Consider the following 17,266-nt stretch of genomic DNA (forward strand, 5'->3'; position numbering starts at 1 on the left):
AATTCTAGCATAGAGACTTTACAGACCTGGTGGATACATATGATATTATTTTCTTCTGTCAATTCATATTAACCAAGGGTCATACTTCCTTAGACATTTGTGTGGGGGGGTGGAGGGGGGGCGTGGCTTGCCTGTGAACAAGATGGTCAGTTGACTCCACAGCTCCTCCTTCATCTGCACCACTAAGCTGATTGCTCAGTGCAAATAGGGAAATTTTTCCTCAAAAACAGGTGAATTTTCATGCCAACTATAAAAAATAAGTAATGAAATGTTGCTACTTTGGGGGGTTTTGCCAGGTACTGGTAACCTGGACAGGCTACTGAGCTAGATGAACCATTGGTCTGACACCATAAGGCTATTCTTATGTTATAAAATCTGGAAAAAGGAATTAGGTCTACAACTATCCCCTTTGCAATGGTGTTGTCATTGGAAAATTATTACCTGACTAGTGTACCTGACTGTCCCGTTACATTAACGAGTGATAGAGTAGATGTCTGTCTGTCTGGTTTTTATTTCTTTCTCTCTTTCTCTTCTTAGACGCTGTCTGTCTGTCATTCTTTCTGTCTGTGTCTCTCTCTGGCCCCCTGCCTGCCTGTATTTCTTTGTTGTGCCATGCCTGCCTGTCTCTCCGTGGCCCCCTTCCTATGTCCATAGTGTCCCATCCTATGTCCCTAGTGCCCTCATTGCCTCCTATGTACTTAGTGCCCTCAGTGCCCCTTCCTATGTCCTTAGTGCCCCTTCCTTTGTCCTTAGTGCCCCCAGTTCTGCCTTCCTATGTTCTTAGTGTCCCATCCTATGTCCTTAGTGCCCTCAGTGCCTCCTTCCAATGTCCTTAGTGCCCTCAGTGCCTCCTATGTCCTTAGTGCCTCCTTCCTATGTCCTTAGTGCCCTCAGTGCCTCCTATGTCCTTAGTGCCCCTTCCTATGTCCTTAGTGCCCTCAGTGCCTCCTATGTCCTTAGTGCCCTCAGTGCCCCTTCCTATGTCCTTAGTGCCCCCCAGTGCCTCCTTCCTATGTCCCCCTCACTGCCTTCCAGACTATCCCACCCCACCCTCCAAAGCCAGCCTGCCTCCCTCCTATCCCCATATGCAGTATAATCCTTGAGAAGCATGTTTCCATTCCCCCTACCACTACAGCCGCTGTGCAGCCAACCCCACTGACCCTGCCATTGCGAGTTGACTGATGGGCCTCCTGGCTCCGGCAGCGTCCGCAGCACTCTGGGAATGCTTCGCGGCCTTCTGCTGCGCTGATTTCCTCTGCCGCATGTCTGATGATGTCATCAGGGACACAGCAGAGGAAATCAGGGCGGTGGAGGGCTGCGAGGCAGCATGTTTGTAGTGCTGCGGACGCTGCTGGAGGCGGGAGGTTTGTGGTCGTCTCGCAGTGGGAGGGTCGGGTGGGAGGGTCAACCGGGGTTCGGGTGTGATGACGACAAACTGGCTTAGAGGAAAACAGAACCCTAGGCGCGCATTCACTCTCCTACCTGCCAGGAACTTACTGATCATGGAACACGCAAGTGGGAATGTGCATGCGTGCTTAGGGTTTTATTATTATAGATACTCCAGATTGTCTAGCAAAACAGAGTCCCTCTGCATTTTGATCCACCATATTTTCTGGATGCTCACCAAAGTACATAGAGTAACCATGACTCATTACAATATATGCTGATCAAGCCAGATAGAGGTAAACAAAATGGATCCCTGACATTTGTTTATTGTGGAAATATACAAATGTCCTGGTCTAAAGCCTAATCCAAAAAAAACCAAACTGTTCTTTCTGTATCATCTTCCTCTACCTATTCTCAGATATTATTCATATCACTTCAAAATAAGGACATGATCCATAAAGAATACCAATGATTATTACATTTCTTAATCAATATAGCAATGGAATGGATCATAAAAAAATTGGAATGATTTTGTTTAGCTGAACAAACATATCTGGTGGAATCAGTCTGTCTGTTATATTAATGCAAAACTGCAACAGATGAGAAACTAGGCCACCATGACCACTTTGTTCAATCGTGGAGGGGCATAATCAAAAGAAATGTCTAAGTCCCCTTTTGGCCTAAGTCCCTAGGTGCAGAAAGTAGGCAGCAGGGAAATGTCCATTCTCAAAAAAAAGTCCAAAATGAAGGTTTGTTTTTTTTAGAATGGCCTACCTCTACGTTCAGCAATTTAATCGCCCAGACTGCCACTATGTCTATCCTTACAACACATTCCCGACCACACAGTCGCCCAAGTCCCAAACGCCCAAAACAATACCTTTTAGACGAAGGAGGGGCCAGTCCTTTGCCTAAAAGCAGGATTCTATAACCAGTGTCTGTCATAAACAACGCCGGTTACAGAATCCTGGAATTGCCCCTCCCCCCCCCCCCCCCCCCACACACATACACACAATGATTGCAGCAGGAGAGATGCCCAATCTCTCTTGCAGGATACAACCCCCCACCTCCCACCCTCAAACACCAATGTGATTATCGGCAGGAGGGTGCTCAATACCTCCTGCTGGACAAAACACCTCCCGAACCCCCTTCCCCCCAAAACCATGCTGGATTGCACCCCCCTCCACCCCACCCTCACCCCCACCTTGTGCGACGGCTAGACAGACAGTTTTTTTCTCCAGCCGGCCGGCAGGCCTGCCTTCCTCTGAATGGCAGGCCTTCCCGGTTCATTGTGAAATGCAGAAGGGAGGGGCGTTAGGCACCTGGGCCTCAAATAAATTAACAACTTTTACTATGTTTTCCAACAATAAATTTCATAATTTGCATAAGTACGTATTGTCACAAGCCCGATTCCAATGCCGGCCTTGTGCCAGTAAAGACCCTTAAAAAACAGCCCCTGAAACTAGTCCGGGCTAACAACTTTGTCCCTGTCTATAAATCCTGAATGGAGTGGATGGGCTGACGTGAATTGATTGGTTACTCTTTCCAAAACTACAAGGACAAGCTCAATGAAGCTACTAAGTGGTACATTTAAAACAAATTGGAGAAAATATTTCTTCACTCAACATATAGTGAGCTCTGGAATTCATTTCCAGAGAATGTAGTAGAAGTAGTTGGTTTGCAGGGTTAAAAAAAAAAAGGTTGTCAACATGAACAGAGATGGATCTTCAGCTTGAACACTGTGGTACCTTATGCCTGATTGTGGCCATTGAATGGAAAGCATTTCTATGATGGGTTTGAAAGGGGGTTGATGTAACAGTTGTTGTGGTGTGGGTGGTTAAGATGTATGACAGTGGTAGTGCCACTATATAGGTCTAGATGTCTTTATTATTTTATTTATTATATTCGTTATTTAGCAAGCATGTGTGTTTATTTTCTCCTTTTTGTTTGTATTGTGTTGTGTTTTTTCCTCTCTTTTGATTTTGTATTAATTAATATTTAATCCATAATTCTAATCTGTGGGATATTCTAATGAAATAATTCCATTCCATAGCTAGCTGTCATCAAAGTGGCAAAACATTTTTTCCAATATTTTGGCAAGAAGAGAGATGGTTGGACTTTTGAGCAGCCTGTAGTTGAGATCGGGACATCAACACATTGATGACATCAAGCAGAATTATATTTGAATGGGCTGCTCTGTCGATGCAATGGCTTTATTTGATGCAGCCAGTGAAAGACTTATAGAAGGCTTTTGGGTTCTCTCCCTTGATGCAGCAGGTGGATCCGTGAAATGTGAGCCCCATCGGGAGTTGTATGCAGCAGCCTATGCCAGAAGGAGTGCCTGTTTGAAGTTGAGTACGGCAGTTTGTATGTCTGGCGGTGCTTAGAGCTGAATTTATTTTGCTTGCTTTGCCCAACGCTTTCAGGATTTAATTATTGGGATGACAAGAACCTCATTACTGGAATGTTTACTGACTTATGCCTCTCTTGGATCTATTGCCTCTCTTGAAGGGGTATCTCTTGAGACATTTATTTATTTTATTTTGATGCTCCATCAAGTATTTATATGTAACATCGTGCTGAATGGTGGCTCTGTCGCCAGGTGGTTGTGAGCGAGTCAGGTGGCAAGTGGATTTTTTCTGCCTATGATTGAAGGTGAGTCATCCTATTTTATGCACTAGGTTGGGTTCAACGGGGTTTTGCTCTTTAAAACTTGAGGTTTTTTTCTCCACTTGCATTGAATGTGTATTGTAATGAGAGATTCTTTATTGACTGGAGTATTTGTGTCATTGTGTGAGTGTAATTTCAATCTCCTCTTGGTATGAGTGAACAAATCAGAAAGGGTAACAGTCAGGAAGTAGTACAGATAATAAAAAAACAGTCCTGGGATGATGGGGACTCATAATAAAAATATTTTTTTAAAAACTTTCAAAAAGTGGCCTAAATAGTACTTGGATGATCAAGAAGCCAGATCGTCCAATTACTGATAATCAAAGCTGGTTTTAGATGTATCTAAAACCAGCTTAGGCCTTTACCCTGCCAACCTGCCCACCCCCCACTGCAATGATCATGGCAGGAGAGATGGCTCATCGCGGAAGGGTAGATGAGATTGGGCATCTCTCCTGCCATGGGTCGCAGTAGTTCGGTGGAGGGTGATCGTGTTCATAGCAGGGGAGAAGAGCCATCTCTCCTGCCACGATCGTTGCCGGGGAGGGGGGGATTCTGTAACCGGTGTTGTTTTTGACAGACACATGTTACAGAATCCAGCTTTTAGGCAAAGGACTGTCCCCTCCTTCGCCTAAAAGGTCTTATTTTAGGCGTTTGGGACTTGGGCAATTTTTTGGTTGATAAATTGTTCTAAGTTTAGACATAGTGGTGGTCTGGGCAATTAAACTGCTGAACGTAGAGGTAGGCCATTCTAAAAAAAAAATATCATTTTGGATGGTTTTTTTTTGAGAATGGACATTTTCCCTGCTGCTACTTTCAGCATTTGGGCCTTAGGCCAAAAGGGGACTTAGACTTTTTTTTATTATTATTATGCCCCTCTACATGTAAGTGCATGGGCCACACTTTCATATATGGTGATAGAAGTTGGAAGTTGGATCGTATAATTGCCTTTGAACACAGGATCAGATGGGGGCTATCAGAAAAGCTTTTTTTTCCTTTTTAGAGAGGAAGGAATAAAATAAGGCAAAAATAATGAGATGGATATGAGCAGCAGGGTTACCAATTTTGTTTCCAATTTTCAGTAAAATTATAGTCAGTAAGGGCCTGATTTTATAAAGGCGCCTAACTGCACCTAATGTTTAGGTCCTTTATAGAATCATGCCTAGTGGCACCTAAGTGGACTTGGGCATCGCTAGACGTCCTAAATTAAGTTGGGTTTTTCCTAGCCTAATTTACCATTGCCTATCTCGCATGCCTATTGATACCTAATTTTAAAATGCCTAGGGCTCCTTTTACTAAAGTGCGCTAGTGGTTTTAGCATGCGCTATATTGCCACGCGCTACACGCTAACGCCTCCATAGAGCTTGCGTTAGTATTTTTTGTGTAGCATGGGGTTAGCGCGTGCTAAAAACTCTAGCGCACCTATCCTAACTATGGGGTCCTTTTACAAAGGCGCAGTAGCGGTTTAACACGCGGAATACCACACGTTAAACCATCTGCCGCGCTAGTACCTAACGTCTCCATTGACGAGGCGTTAGGAGTTTAGGCTGCCGCCGGGGTTAACGCGTGATGAAATGTCCGACGCGCTAACCCCCATAGCGCACCTTGATAAAAGGAGCCCTATGCCTCCTTTTCAGGTAGGCGTCATTAGATATTGGAGGGTGCCTCAACTTAAGTGTTGATAGATGCCACGCTGATATCCATTCATAAGTTCAGTTATCAATTAAAATATATATTTTTTAATTGGTTTATAATGGTGTGGTCAATTACCATACCATTTAACCATTTAAAAGAAAATTAACTTTTGCACAGATGTAAGTTAGGAGTTGCTAGGAGTCCACAATTAGGACAGCACAAGCAGCACCTAAAAACTTGTCAGTAAAATTGTTATGAACAATGGGGCCAATTTCCAATGGTCCTGCTCTAGCTTTCTGAGATTATGCTATTCAGCAATTAGAAAACATGAACTATTAAAGATGAATTTTTGTATACAACGGGGTTCTGAAACTTTCGCAGCCCAACAAAAAAAGAGAATGTGGTGGATATGGTTCAATCAATGATCTGAAACAATGTCAAAACATAATTTTGTTTCTGAAAATTGGTACTTAATGAAATAAGATAACACTCTTTTCAGCTACTTTGGCAAAATAACACTCAGAATTTAGGAAGTTGGTTGGTTGGACTGAGAACTTTTCAGCACCCCCTTATAACACTGGGATTTTTATTATTATTATTTTCTACATATTAAGCATGTCTCACATGTAGAAAGGGCCTTTTATAGAATTGTTTGGCTTAAAAGAGTATTAGGGCCATGGGCAGACATTACCTGGGGTATATTTTGGGTGAAGTAGGGCAAAGCTGCAATATGCTTGCATATTCTATATACAATGGGGCTCATAATCAAAACTTAGGGCTCCTTTTACAAAGGTGCGCTTGCGTTTTTAGCACAAGCACAAGATTAGCACACGCTAGCTGAAAAATTACCACCTGTTTAAAAGGAGGGGTAGCGGCCAGCGCGTGCTAAAACCTCTAGTGCACCTTTGTAAAAGGAGCCCTTAAACACGTCTAAAAACCTGCCCAAGTCGGCACTTGGATGATCTAAAAGAGAGCTCATCCAAGTGCCAATAAACCAATTTTCTGGATGTATCAAGGGACTTTTCAGGCCTTTGAATCCCGCTGTGCGCCCAGAGCTAAAAGGGGCTTGTCTGCAGGAGTGGTTAGGGTGGGATGTGGGCTGACCCAGACTTAGGGCTCCTTTTACTAAGCTGCGCTAGCGGTTTTAGCACACGCTACACGCTAATGCCTCCATTGAGCTGGCGTTAGTACTTTCCGTGTAGCATGTGCTAATCTTCAGCGCACGCTAAAAATGCTAGTGCAGCTTAGTAAAAGGAGCCCTTAGTCATCCTGCAGGGATAATCAAAGGTTATACTAGACATCCTGGATGGAACTTAAACATTGTGAGTTAGATGATGTAAAAACAGGTATAAGTACCAGAAAAGTATCCAAAGTTATCAGATAAAAAGACAAAATAAAAAACCCACATACTCACCCAGTGTTCGCTGACCCCGTCACACACCCACAAAGATTGGAATAGAAACATATATACCTGTCTCCAGAACATCAGCACCTGATATAGGAAAACCTAGTAGAGCTGAACAAGTGTCTTAAATAGGCTGGGGGGTGGGCTAGTGAACCATAAAGAGGAAGACCCAAGCCCATAAGCCATTCTAACCACTTCATTTATTGTGGAAATGTGCACCCAAATCCCTCCCCCCCCAAAAGAAATCCCTACTCTACTGCCATATAGGTGCCACCTATAGCCATAAGAGCTATTGGGATTGTAGATAGGTGGGTATAGTGGATTGGGAGGGGCTCACCATAACATATAAGGGAATTCTGGTGAGATGTTTATGTGACACCCTTTTTGTGAAGTTCACAGCAGTGCCCTGTAAGGTGCCCTACTGCTCTGTTGCCATGTCTGGGTGGACAGTACATTACAAGATTAGCCACTCCTATGTCTAAATTGTCTTATTCTGGGTGTTTGAGACTTCAACAAAATTTTGGTCGAAAATGTGGTATAAAGATGGACATACTGGCGGTCTGGACGAACAATAGCCTGGACATCCAGATAGACAATTTTTTGGGGAAAAAATATTTTAGATGTGTTTTTTGAGAATGGACATTTTCTCATTGCTGACTTTTGAGATGCTTTCTTAGGCTTCCATAGCTGGCATAAAATAAATAAATGTCATTTTTTTTTATTGCTTGCTTTGATGGTTTATAATTTATTCTGTATATTTTATATGTAAGCCACCATGAACAATTTGGATTGTGTGGTTATAAGTATTTAAAATAAATTAAATATATTATTATTGCAGACGTCTAGGTCTTTTCACGTTTCATAAGTGGAACTGAAGTTTCAGCCATAATGGTATGTCTTTCTTCAGATATTCTTCAGCCACAACATGATGGCTGAAATGTCTGTTCCACTTACTCATCAGAACCTAAAACAAAAGAAACATGTCTATGCCTCATATTAGCACTTACTAGAAAGTTACTGAAATAGATCATGGGCCACAGACAATCACCTGTAAACTCCAAGCATGTCTATTGATATCAAAGAGCTACAACAGCTTCCCTGTAACCAGTACTGGTAAATCCACATATAGGAACCCCGCAAACCTATAGTCTATGGCACAAAATGATATATAAATTGATGCAACATGCATTTAACATTATAGTAATTAATTAGCATTTGCTATGATCCAGCATTTGCTGGAATGAAATTCTTATTTTTATGGCATCGGATTCATGAACCCTGATGCAAAAAATGTGTTACACAGGATCCATTGACCAAGTTTACTGCATTACTTCAAGAATTCAGTTCCCAGTCACTGAATATAGTCAATTCTCTGCACCAATGCACAGGGCCAAGACAGATTCAGACCCTCAACGTCATGTAAACATTGATAAAGGGATTGATGTACTTTGCATGTCTTATTCCACCATTCACTTTCAATCAGAGAAATCCTCCCCTTCCCTCTTGGCTTTCAGGGTAATGATCTGTTGAAGGAAAGCTTTTTCTGTGTGATATAGCCATTAGCCTCATCAGGAGGGTCAAAAACACTGCAAACCGAACATCTCAATGAACCTGGCTATCAATATCTACATCTATGCCAGTGCTTGTCAATCTTTTTGTGACTGTGACATCATGAATGCAGCCATATAAAATTGTGTGACCACTTAAGATGCAGAACAATGATGAACTTTTGGAAAGCCCACCCACGTCATCACCCCAGATACAGGTTTGGGATCCCAACCCACAGTTTGGGAAGCTCTGATCTATACATATGTGTATATGAATGAAAACTGGAGCACAAATACTCGTATATACAGTAAGTATATATTCATACATACTTAAAAGAATTGAGGCTGGTTCAAATAACTACACTAGAAGTTTACAAGTCTTATAAGTACATATGGAGCATCAGAGAAAAAATATCTGAGAAAGATAGATAATTCCCCATAATCATATTTCTGTCTGCCGTCACACTACTTAGAAAACACACACATTGCAGGAAGTTAACGTGCAATTCTGATTCTATGTAAAAAGACCCATAGATAAAATGGTTTAGGTACACACTGATGCTACCATCACAACAAAGCATTTGTGTCCAAAAGTGCACAAAAAATAAGCACAGTTTATATGTAACTTGAAAAGTCACTTTGAGACAGGGTTACTGTGTGTACAAGTGAATCCCAAAACTCATGAATAGGTTTCCTATGAATGTGTGAAATTATGGGCTCCTTTTACTAAGCTGCGATAGCATTTTTAGCACACGCAGGATTTTAGCGCGTGCTAAACCCGCGCTACATGGCTAGAACTAACGCCACCTCAATGCCGGCGTTAAGGTCTAGCATGCGCGGCATTTCAGCGCGCGCTAAGTGTGCGCTAAAACCGCTATCGCAGCTTAGTAAAAGGAGCCCTATGTCTTTGTGGGTTTTATACACTGCAAATGACCCCAAAATTATAACCATGAAAATGACATTGTCCTGAATAAAGGCTGTTGGTTTAAATTCTAGTCATCATAACAACTTTGCATGAGAACAAACCAAATAAAATGGATTACATAGAAATAAGGGCTAGAGAAGAAAAGACAAACACGAAAGAGAGAAAGAGAGAGAGAGAGAAATGAATACTGTTTAAAGCAAGCCACAGGCCCTTAGCAATAATCATAAGAGGTGAAATGCAGCAAATTCCAAAATAATAGCAATGTAGCATGCACTCTAGAGCATAATACCTAAAACTTAGAAATCATTTCCCTGCACAGATATATGATTTTAAATGCTACACAGTAGGACGCTGCATGTTCATAGCACCGTAGTTTAAAAATTCTTTAAAATGTGTATGAAGACTTCTAACTGCTGGGATGTATTTGCCAGATAATTGAACTTGGGATCACTGGGTTGTTATGAGAGGGAAACACTTGACATTTTCATTTAAAAAAAAAAAAAAAAAGACAAATGAAAATAGGAATTTCTTGTTGAAATAATCAGTTCTCAGTTGTTGTTTTTTTAAAAACTAATGATTTAATGGCCATTTTAATGTGGCTAATAGTAAAGAACTTCTATATCTCTGATTGTCTACAGTATCTGCCTATCTTTTTGCTATCTAGTATCTCTCATAACCAGCTATACCTGCACCGTGCTTGCCTTCTCTTTGCCTTTTTTATACCTATATTTCTAGATCTAATAACTGAGCTTTTGTTAACCAAAACTTTTATCCCAACTCCCTCGTCTCTATGAGTACCAAGGTTTCCCTCTAGTCACATTATTCATCCCCGACTCCAGTACTATATCCATCGAGGCACTTAAAATGCAACAGGCACACATACTGCCGGCAAGTGTCCACTTTCACTGTCTGCTGCACGCTGCATGATTTCAGAGAAACAAACATTAATTTTTAGAGTCACACCGCTGCTGCTGTTCTCGGTTATCTAATTGTGTCGATACATTCATTAACAAAGGGCCCTATTGGAGGTTTCCTCACCTTATCCGGAGGGTCGGACAGATGGTCAAATAGAACAGCAGAACTTTTCCAGACATCTTGAATGTAAAATCCAGATCTTCTCTCTCAGAGTTGCCACATCGCATATACAGATAGAGCAGATGTTTGTTTGGTTTTTTTTGCTGCTTTTCTGTTGTACGTCTCTCTTTCCCCCTCTCTCTCCTATTTTATATATACATAAATAGAAAGCTATCCAGACACAAACCTACAGTGCAAGCACTCACACTCGCAATGTGTTTAGATTTCTCAACTACAGAAGCTTCACCTCCTAATTGTCCTTAACCAGTCTGTCAGTGTAAGAGTGACCTCAAACCAGATATAGTGCTGGAGCTGGAATATTTTGACATCAGCAAGACGGTGATAAAAAATGAACACTTATATCATCCCTTAAAAAGGGATCAGAGAACCCAGATTAAATCCATGTACAAAAGGGAAAAATGTTTCTTCATATCCTTCTTTTCCTTGCAAATTAAAAAAAAAAAAAAAAATAGCCATTCACTGCTTCTGTAAATGCTGCGTTGTGCTATTATTTTGCTGATGAATTCATGCTATTAAGAGTCTTTATTCCATTCAGTTCCTCTTCCACACACAATCCAGTTTTCTCTGTATGAAACAGACAGGTGCAGAAATGCAGCACCAAAAGCTCCACTGGTTTATACTGTAGTCTGGGACACTGAATCACCCCTCTTGTCTTTCCTCTTTCGAGTTCTTCTTTCTATGTTTTTCCACTCCTTTTCCCCCTCTTCAGATTCCTTGTTTTTTATTCTGATGTCCCTTTTTGGATCCCTCTGGAAATAGGGATTAAAGTTGGACATTTCTTAATCTACTCCTAGATAGAAAGGAGACAAATTAGAGAGAGAGGGAGATAGAGACAGACAGAGAGGGCGAGAGGGAGAGAGAGAGAGAGAAAACAATGCTAAGAGATAAAACCCAGGGTCCTAAATTCCTCCCTCTCATTGATCCCTGTGCAAATCTCTCTGTTTCATATTTCAGGTAAGCATAAAAATGTAACAGGATGTTGTCCTTTCATAGGATCAAGGTGATCAGCCTTGAAATAAATTTATGCTGGAGTTGACAGCAATGCAACCACTGAAGCTTAAAGAAATACTGTAGTTTTCTTAAAATACGTAAGACAGATAGAACTTATTTTCAGAGTTAAAAATATAAACCCCCTTTTTACAAAGGCGATTATCAGGGTGGGCCACAGTAATCGCTCCAACGTCCATAGGGATTGAAAGGGCATCAATGCGTTTGCCACGTGTCAGCCACTACCGTGCCTTTGAAAAAGGGGTGGTGTGGTTTAGTTCTGGAAAGGAAGACAGTAAAGAATGTGGAATAATAGAACAAGATTCCAAATGGCATGCATGGTGCTATGATATCACAAGAGCACCAAAATCAAGTTGCAACAACATTATAACTTTTCATCATAACTAACAAAGTGAATTGGGCAAGAATATAAAGTGGCACCAAATGTAAGGATGACAAAAACGCATGCTTAGGGACAGATTCAGTAAATAGTGCTAAAAGTTAAGCATTAGGAAAAACCCACACTCAGCTCTATTTTATGAAGCACCCTCCAGGCTGAGTCTTCTTTATGAAATAGTACTGTACATGGAGCCCAGCTTTGGGTGTGAGGACTTATGCCAGATGAAGTTGTGGTAAGAATGGTTAACGTAGCTGGTTATAAGGAAGGATTGGACAATTTCCCGGAAGAAAAGTCCATAGTTTATTATTAGGACAGACATGGGGGATGCCACTGCTTGCCCTTGATCAGTAGCAAGGAATGTTACTACTATTTGGTTTTTTGCCAATTACTAGTGACCTGGATTGGCCACTGTGAAGACAGGCTACTGGGCTATACTGACCACTGGTCAGACCCAGTAAGGCTATTCTTATATTCTTATGTTCTTTTATATATATATCTTTATTCATTTTCATTCTAAAAACAGTGCATACAAAAATTGCATAACAAGTTGCCTGAAAAAACAGCACTTATATCCATCAGTAAAATACATAAGAATAATTTTCACCCCTCCCCCCCAATTTCAATATATTCAAGATACCCATACAATAGTACTAACAACTCATAAATAAACCAGCTCTTATACATTATCCTTCTCCCTCCCACCCACCCCCCTTCCCTGGAAAAAGTATAACCAAAAGTAAAGGGAAAAACCATTCAATTAGAATCAATAAAATTGGTCAATGGACCCCACGTCAGATTAAACCACTTAATATTACCTCTTTGTTCGGACATCATTTTCTCGTGACACTAACACAAGCACATCAAATTCCACCGAAAAGTGAAATTTAAGCGGTCACAATTCTTCCAGGTTTTCATAATCATTTGGATGGCTACCCCAGTCATTATACCTAATAACCTGTTTTTATGCCTGTCTATTGGAGATGTAGGAGATAACAGCGTCCCACATAATACCACTTCATATGACAGCGGAACCACAGTCTTCAGAATCAGAGTAATATGTCCCATATAGATCTCAAAAAGCTGAGTATCAAAGGACAATAGAACAATAGATGATCCAGTGTCCCTATATCGAGATGACAGTGCCAGCATCTATATTCTTATGTTCTTAAACCTGGTATAAATCCTAATGAACAAGTTGGATGTGCATTCCCGGTAATTTCTAGCACTGTGCCCAATTTTTCAGAATGAGCCTAGCCCACACATGTCCCTCCCATGACTATACCCCTTTATGGGTTATGTGAAATAGGATTTGAGCACCGAGTGTTATAGAATAACATGCAGCCAGATGTGCAGCTAAATTCTAATTGCCAATAGTTTCATAGTTTATTAAAATTTGGTTTGAACGCTACTCCTAGAATTCAAAGCATTGTACAATAAAAATTGTTTAAATATAAATAATAGAGGATAGAGGAAAAAGTCTGGGAATCCCATGCCGCCATTTTCTTTGGAGGATTTTAGTATTTTAATAGTAATTCTGGGATTTTTTTACACCACAGATATTCAGTAAGCTTACTTTCAATAGATTTATAGAAATCACGTGGAGCTAATTTAGGTAGCATGGATAAATAATTGTTGACAATTGGGGTGATGGTCATCTTAATTGCCTCAATTCGTCCCCACCATGACAAAGATAGAGGAGACCAGCGTTGTAATAGGGATTCAACTTTAGAAGAAATGGCAGTTAGGTTAAGAGACATCATAACGTTCTTGTCACGATGGAAAAGGATACTCAAATATTTCAGTGAAGAATGTGACCAGTCCCCCATCTGTACTTATTGACTGAGCAAGGTACTATTCTCTCCTCCCTCTCCAGGATTTTCTTCCAACTCCATTGGAGTTGCTGTGTGTGTTTACAAAATTCTTATTACATGCTTACTATTTGAAAACCTTATTTGTCCATTTATGTTCTTGAACATCGGCAACTACCGGACTGCGAGGAATTACAAAAGGACCTGAACAAGCTAGAAGAGTGGGCGATGAGATGACAGATGAAGTTTAATGTAGAGAAATGTAAAGTCTTGCATGTAGGAAACAGAAACCCGAAGTACAGCTATACGATGGAAGGGCTGGTAATGGGTGAAAGTACCCAAGAAAAGGACTTGGGGGTAATAGTGGACAACACAATGAAGCCGTCGGCACAGTGCACAGCGGCCTCTAAAAAGGCAAAATAGATGGGTATTATCAAAAAAGGCATTACAACATGATCGAAAGAGGTCATCCTGCTGTTGTATTGGACAATGGTGTACCCACATCTGGAGTACTGCGTTCAATATTGGTCGTTGTACTAGAGAATGACACGGTGAAAAAAATTGGTCCCCGTCACCGCCCCGTCCCCGTCTCACCATCCCCGTCACCGCCCCGTCCCCGTCTCACCATCCCCGTCACCGCCCCGTCCCCGTCTCACCATCCTCTTCACCGCCCCGTCACCGCCACTGCCACCCCATTCACCGCCCCGTCACCGCCACTGCAATCCCATTCACTTTTCTTTATTTACGTATAAAGGAAACATTCTTTAAAACTTTAAAACTTAGTTAAATATATTAGTTAATAACTATACAAAAACAAAACACGCAGAGAAAAAATTAATTAATATAAATTCCCTGACTTCCCTGCACTGTCCCCCCTTGAAGGTCTGTCCCCATCCTGAAAGCCTGATGCCCCCCCCCCCCGACGTCCGATACATCCCTCCCCCCGAAGGACCGCCGACTCCCCAACAATATCGGGCCAGGAGGGAGCCCAAATCCTCCTGGCCACGGCGACCCCCTAACCCCACCCCGCACTACATTACGGGCAGGAGGGATCCCAGGCCCTCCTGCCCTCGACGCAAACCCCCCTCCCCCCAACGACCGCCCCCCCCAGCTTCAAAATGATGCCTGAAGTTACCTTGGGGGTTCTGAGCACTATTAATTTTAATTTATTACAGCACTCCAGAAATATTTTTCTAATTGTTTTAACTTGGAAAAGCGAACCAGGATTGTCTTAATGAAAGGCTTATGTTCTGCACTGCAGCCCTCCTGCCCTCGACGCAAACCCCCCTCCCCCCAACGACCGCCCCCCCCAGCCGACCCGCGACCCCCCTGGCGACCCCCACGACCCCCCCACCCCCCTTCCCCGTACCTTTGGTAGTTGGCCGGACAGACGGGAGCCAAAACCCGCCTGTCCGGCAGGCAGCCAACGAAGGAATGAGGCCGGATTGGCCCATCCATCCTAAAGCTCCGCCTACTGGTGGGGCCTAAGGCGCGTGGGCCAATCAGAATAGGCCCTGGAGCCTTAGGTCCCACCTGGGGGCGCAGCCTAAGGCACACGGTCGGGTTGGGCCCATGTGCCTCAGGCCGCGCCCCCAGGTGGGACCTAAGGCTCCAGGGCCTATTCTGATTGGCCCACGCGCCTTAGGCCCCACCAGTAGGCGGAGCTTTAGGATGGATGGGCCAATCCGGCCTCATTCCTTCGTTGGCTGCCTGCCGGACAGGCGGGTTTGGCTCCCGTCTGTCCGGCCAACTACCAAAGGTACGGGGAAGGGGGGTGGGGGGGTCGTGGGGGTCGCCAGGGGGGTCGCGGGTCGGCTGGGGGGGCGGTCGGAGGTTCTTGGGGGGGCGGTCGTTGGGGGGGAGGGGGGTTTGCGTCGAGGGCAGGAGGGCCTGGGATCCCTCCTGCCCGTAATGTAGTGCGGGGTGGGGTTAGGGGGTCGCCGTGGCCAGGAGGGTTTGGGCTCCCTTCTGGCCCGATATTGTCGGAAGTCGGCGGTCCTTCGGGGTGGGGGTGCGAGTGGTCCTGCCGGGGGGGGGATGTATTGGACGTCGGGGAGTCGGCCGGGCAAGAGGGCTTGGGCTCCCTCTTGCTCCGATCGCGGGTGCGGGTGGGAGCGCGTGCGAGCGGTCGTTCGGGGTGGGGGTGCGAGCGGGTCCTGCTGGGGGGGTGAATCGGGCGTCGGGCGGTAAATAGCGGTTCCTAGAAGGGGGTACATTGGCCCGCGGGGACAAACCTGTTCACCGTTTCCGCGGTCGGTGAATGGCCTTGTCCCCGTCACCGCAGCGACTGCTAGTTTTCTTCCCCGTTTTCGGCGGTGACCCGCGGCTTAAATGCGGTGGCCGCGGGTAAACCGTCACCGTGTCATTCTCTACGTTGTACCTTAAGAAGGATATGGCGATACTCAAGAGGGTTCAGAAAAGAGCGACGCGATTGATAAGAGGTATGGAAAACCTTTCATATGCTGAAAGATTAGAGAAACTGGGGCTCTTTTCCCTGGAAAAGCGGAGACTTAGAGGGGACATGATAGAGACTTACAAGATCATGAAGGGCATAGAGAAAGTGGAGAGGGAAAGATTCTTCAAACGTTCGAAAACTACAAGAACGAGAGGGCATAGGAAAAATTAAGAGGGGACAGATTCAGAACCAATGCTAGGAAGTTCTTCTTCACCCAAAGAGTGGTGGTTGCCTGGAATGCACTTCCAGAGGGTGTGATAGGACAGGGTATGGTATCAGGGTTCAAGAAGGGATTGGATGAATTCCTGAAGAAAAAAGGGATAGAAGGGTATAGATAGAGATCACTATCCTGGACCTGATGGGCCGTTGCGTGAGTGGACTGTTGGGCAAGATAGATCCCTGGTCTGACCCAGCAGAGGCACTGCTTATGTTCTTATGTTATGTTATGTTCCACTTGTTTAAAAATTTCAATAAAAATATTGAAATCTTAAATATAAATAGGGAACAAACAACACATAATAAACCTAAACCTTACAAGACAGACAAACTTAATTGGGGAGAGGAAGCGAAAACAAGAGGAAATCTGGTGTAGATCTCTTTAAGGCAATAAAGGGGGAGGAGGATGATAATTAGCTTTCTTATTCCACTCATAAGAAGCAAATGTCTGATTCATTTCCCAGAGCATGAAATCAAGACAGTAGAGCAGTTTTATACAGTACATAACAATGTCCAGATTTTTTTGGAGCTTTACAAACTTAAGTATAATTATAACCTTCTTTTAAATAAAGTCTGGAATTATGTTTGTTACCCAAGGCAGAACAAAAAAACAAGTGGACCCAACACAGTCCGTGTTTCAGCTTCCAATAGAAAGCCTTCCTCAGGGGTGGATGTGTGAACCAGTAGATGGTTTTCTCAAGCTTGGGAGTGCATTAGTTGTATTACAAGCCTAGAGCCTGTCT

The 17,266-nt window shown here is 43.2% G+C and overlaps 1 protein-coding gene across 2 annotated transcripts in view; it reads right to left on the reverse strand.

Moving 5' to 3' along the window:
- Positions 1-11,452, reverse strand: part of LOC117361260 (gamma-aminobutyric acid receptor subunit gamma-4-like) — a 305,830-nt gene extending 294,378 nt beyond the window's left edge. For both annotated transcript variants that reach the window (XM_033946355.1, XM_033946354.1), the window contains exon 1: positions 10,601-11,452. In XM_033946355.1, coding sequence (XP_033802246.1) covers positions 10,601-10,704 — 104 coding nt within the window. In that variant the 5' untranslated portion in view covers positions 10,705-11,452. The remainder of the gene's footprint in view (positions 1-10,600) is intronic.
- Between the last annotated feature and the right edge of the window lie 5,814 nt (positions 11,453-17,266).

This window comes from Geotrypetes seraphini, chromosome 5, assembly GCF_902459505.1.
Source record: "Geotrypetes seraphini chromosome 5, aGeoSer1.1, whole genome shotgun sequence".
NCBI lineage: Eukaryota > Metazoa > Chordata > Amphibia > Gymnophiona > Dermophiidae > Geotrypetes > Geotrypetes seraphini.